General features: G+C 32.7%; 1 protein-coding gene across 1 annotated transcript in view; it reads left to right on the forward strand.

Annotated features, from left to right (window-relative positions):
- Positions 1 to 1013: 1013 nt before the first annotated feature.
- LOC111406816 overlaps positions 1014 to 3246 on the forward strand; it is a 20183-nt gene continuing 17950 nt past the window's right edge. Inside the window, exons 1-6 of the mRNA XM_023036188.1 lie at positions 1014 to 1293; positions 1498 to 1582; positions 1782 to 1884; positions 2006 to 2090; positions 2718 to 2804; positions 2937 to 3082. Of these exons, the coding sequence (XP_022891956.1) occupies positions 1177 to 1293; positions 1498 to 1582; positions 1782 to 1884; positions 2006 to 2090; positions 2718 to 2804; positions 2937 to 3082 (623 nt within the window). The 5' untranslated portion in view covers positions 1014 to 1176. The remainder of the gene's footprint in view (positions 1294 to 1497; positions 1583 to 1781; positions 1885 to 2005; positions 2091 to 2717; positions 2805 to 2936; positions 3083 to 3246) is intronic.

Raw genomic sequence — 3246 nt, forward strand, 5'->3', positions numbered from 1 at the left:
ACAATAAAATAATATTACACGTAAAACAAATTTTTATTTTTTATTTTTTAATCACACATTTTTCATCAATTAACTATTTTAAAATACATTCTTATTAAAAAAATGGGAAACAAATAGGCACATAATATTATTATTAATATTTAAAAGATAATTATTATTTGATTTTTGAGCAGAAATTCTTTCAATCTTATAGTTGAATTGATAACTTAAAAACTAACTAGTTAAAGTTGAACGTGTATTGCAAGTTATTCTAAAATACTTTATAAGTGATATAAAAGTAATATTTAATACTAATTTGTTGGAGGATTTGATGTGTCTCGGACAAATTAGAGAAAATAAAATTTAGCATAGAATTTAAGAGAAGAAAATTATACTCAAATTGTACTCTCAAAGGTCAATTTTTATTATTAAATTTTTTTTGTAATGATGAAATGAAATACTATAAATGAGCAATCTTTTTATATTACTTTCGATACATAAAAATTAATTGTTAATATATAAATTTAAACACTCATTAAAATTTCTGGATACATGAATATGAATAAATTTATCTTTAATAACTATAGATTTATATAATTCAAGATTCATCAAGTGAAAATTCATTAAATTTTGGTTAATGTGAATGTTAATTAATTGAAAATTAATATCACAAATTTCATAAATGATAATAATTATATAGTATTTATTACATATCGAAAAATGAAAAGTAAGACATTATTGAAATAATTGAATTGTAGAGGATTAAAATCGTCCAAAAAATGATTCTCCACTGATGTGATATAAATCGTCCAAAAAATGATTATTCACTGATGTGGTATTTTAATATATATAGATTATAGATTTTCACTAGATCTATTTGTATGTGAAATTTAAACAGAAGCGGACTGAATTGCGGTTTAGTGCTTTTGTCTGGCCTAGTCCAGCCCAAACACATCTTGTGGGCCTTGGTGTATGCTCCACCGAGGAATTGCACAGGCCTTTTGCCCCCTCTTCTCTTCCAAGAATCTGCCTTCTATTCTTCTTCGTCTTAATTTAAACCCTTTTTGTAATTACTGATACGGTCGAGAGCAAACAAGAATTTGGAATTTTTTTATGAACTTTCGTTTTCAGTTATATTCAAAATTGCAAAATTTCCTCGAAAGTCTAGGTTGATTGGAGTTGGAGTTCTGTATAACAATGTCCTCGCGGTTCCAGGCTGCTTCGCTCGTGGCATCACCTTCTTACCCAAATGCTGTCGCGTGGTCTGACGAAAATTTGGTGGCAGTAGCCTCTGGCAATATTGTTACCATACTGGTAATTCTCTTAGTTAATAAAATCAGTGATAGAATCATTCAATACATGTTTGATAGAGGATACAGGACAGTATTAAGTTAATTTCTTGTCATTGTGCTGTCTAACTGCCTTCAATAGTGAACGTAAATTCTTGTACATTGTGCGGTCTATAGCCCTCAATTTCGTTCACGAAACATGCTCTTACATGCTTACTAACTAGTACAGAATCCGGCTAAACCATTTGGTCCTCGGGGTCTGGTGACTATCAATGCCAGCAAGCCTTTTCCCATTGGGTTGATTGAGCGTGAAGGTATGTGAACGTCTTAACATGCATTCAGCTTAACCGTAGAATCCATAGTTTCACTTACATTAGCAGCTGAAGTTTTGTAAGTTTCTGTTCTAGCCTCTATGGCTATAATAATTGTATTAATCCTAGTTTACACTTTAAGAGAACTATTATTTTCATGATTCATGGGTCATGACTTGTACTTTCCTTGACACGTTGATAGATTTGCTCTCGGATTGCTTGCTACCGGTTTGTTTATCACGGGATACTCGTCCTTGTGTCAGGTCAATTTCTTGGTCTCCTGTTGGTTTGGGGCCCAACTCAGGGTATAAGTTTTTTTCTCAGCTATAATGTTTCTGTATTGTTGTATTTAGTTATCTTCATAAGGCTTATGACGTGTTGTTTTCGTCACTGATTCAACTGTGTATATCTTTACATTCTCTGCAGTTGTTTGCTTGCTGTATGCACAACTGAAGGACAAGTGAAGATTTATCGCATGCCGTTCTGTGAGTTTTCTGCAGAGTGGGTAGAGGTATGTAATGAAGTAACATGTGAGGCAGCTTTCATAGGGAGTGAAAGTATTTAGTGCACTTGACATCTGAAGGAGACGCTTAAAAGGAGAGGATCTTGACCCGAAATGAAATTTGAAAGGCTTTTTAGCTGATGATACCAGCATAGATATTCATACTAGCATTTTGTTCCATTAATCCTCCCCTACTAAATAAAAATGACTAAGTAAATCAAGAAAGGTGGGATAAATTAACATCATCTAGCTTGTGGACTGTCTCGTGTAGTTTGATTTCATAAATTAGATTTTGGCAATTGAAGAGATTCTTGAATAATGCACATTCTATTTGGTAGGTGTTGCATTCAGTAGTTGGCTGTGTTAAAAAATTCAGTTATTTTTCGTTTGGAGATCTTATATGCATTTTCTTTACTTTTTGTGGGCTTAAATTCAACTCTCGTTATGTGTTTCCTTAGACTTGTGGCTTATGCCTTTTCTGAGGAAATACACCTTCATCTATATGTAGTTGCGGTATTTGTTCAACTAGTAGCACCGGTAACTCTATCAAGAGTGCCATTATTTCTAAGGCTAATCTGAAATGTTTCAATACTATATTGAGTGTTGATCATGATTCCCTCTCTTGAATTTTTATAGGTTGTGGATATATCTGAGATGCTGCATGCTTATCTCCAGAATATCAATTTTGGGGAGCCAGGAATTATATCTTCAGAAAATTGTGAAGTGAGTTGGTTCCATAATTTGAAGTCTTGTTCGCTTAGATATCTGATGCCTGATAAAGTACCTAATTCCTTAATGATATATTTTTAAATACATTATACTTGCATATCTTGTTTTGGTCTTCGCGTTTCGTAGGAGCCACAACTTCAAGATAACAGAGATCAGGAATGTGCTGATGACCTGCCCATCTCCATGTTAAGAAATAAACACAAGCGAAGGAGGCAAGATGCACTAAGCGTAAAGTCACTGTTCATCAATTTCTTTTGTCATTTTCTTCTGATGTTTTATTGTCTTTAGAGATTTGAGGCTTCTCAATATATAATTTGTTTTTGGTTAGACAGTCTCCTAGTCTTGATTTGCTTCTCAATATAAAATTCTGTTCATAATGTGATCCTGACACCGTTGCTTCTTCTTCGTCGTCTTCTTCTTATTTTATTTTATTTTA

Source organism: Olea europaea, chromosome 12, assembly GCF_002742605.1.
Source record: "Olea europaea var. sylvestris chromosome 12, O_europaea_v1, whole genome shotgun sequence".
In the NCBI taxonomy this organism is placed as follows: Eukaryota; Viridiplantae; Streptophyta; class Magnoliopsida; order Lamiales; family Oleaceae; genus Olea; species Olea europaea.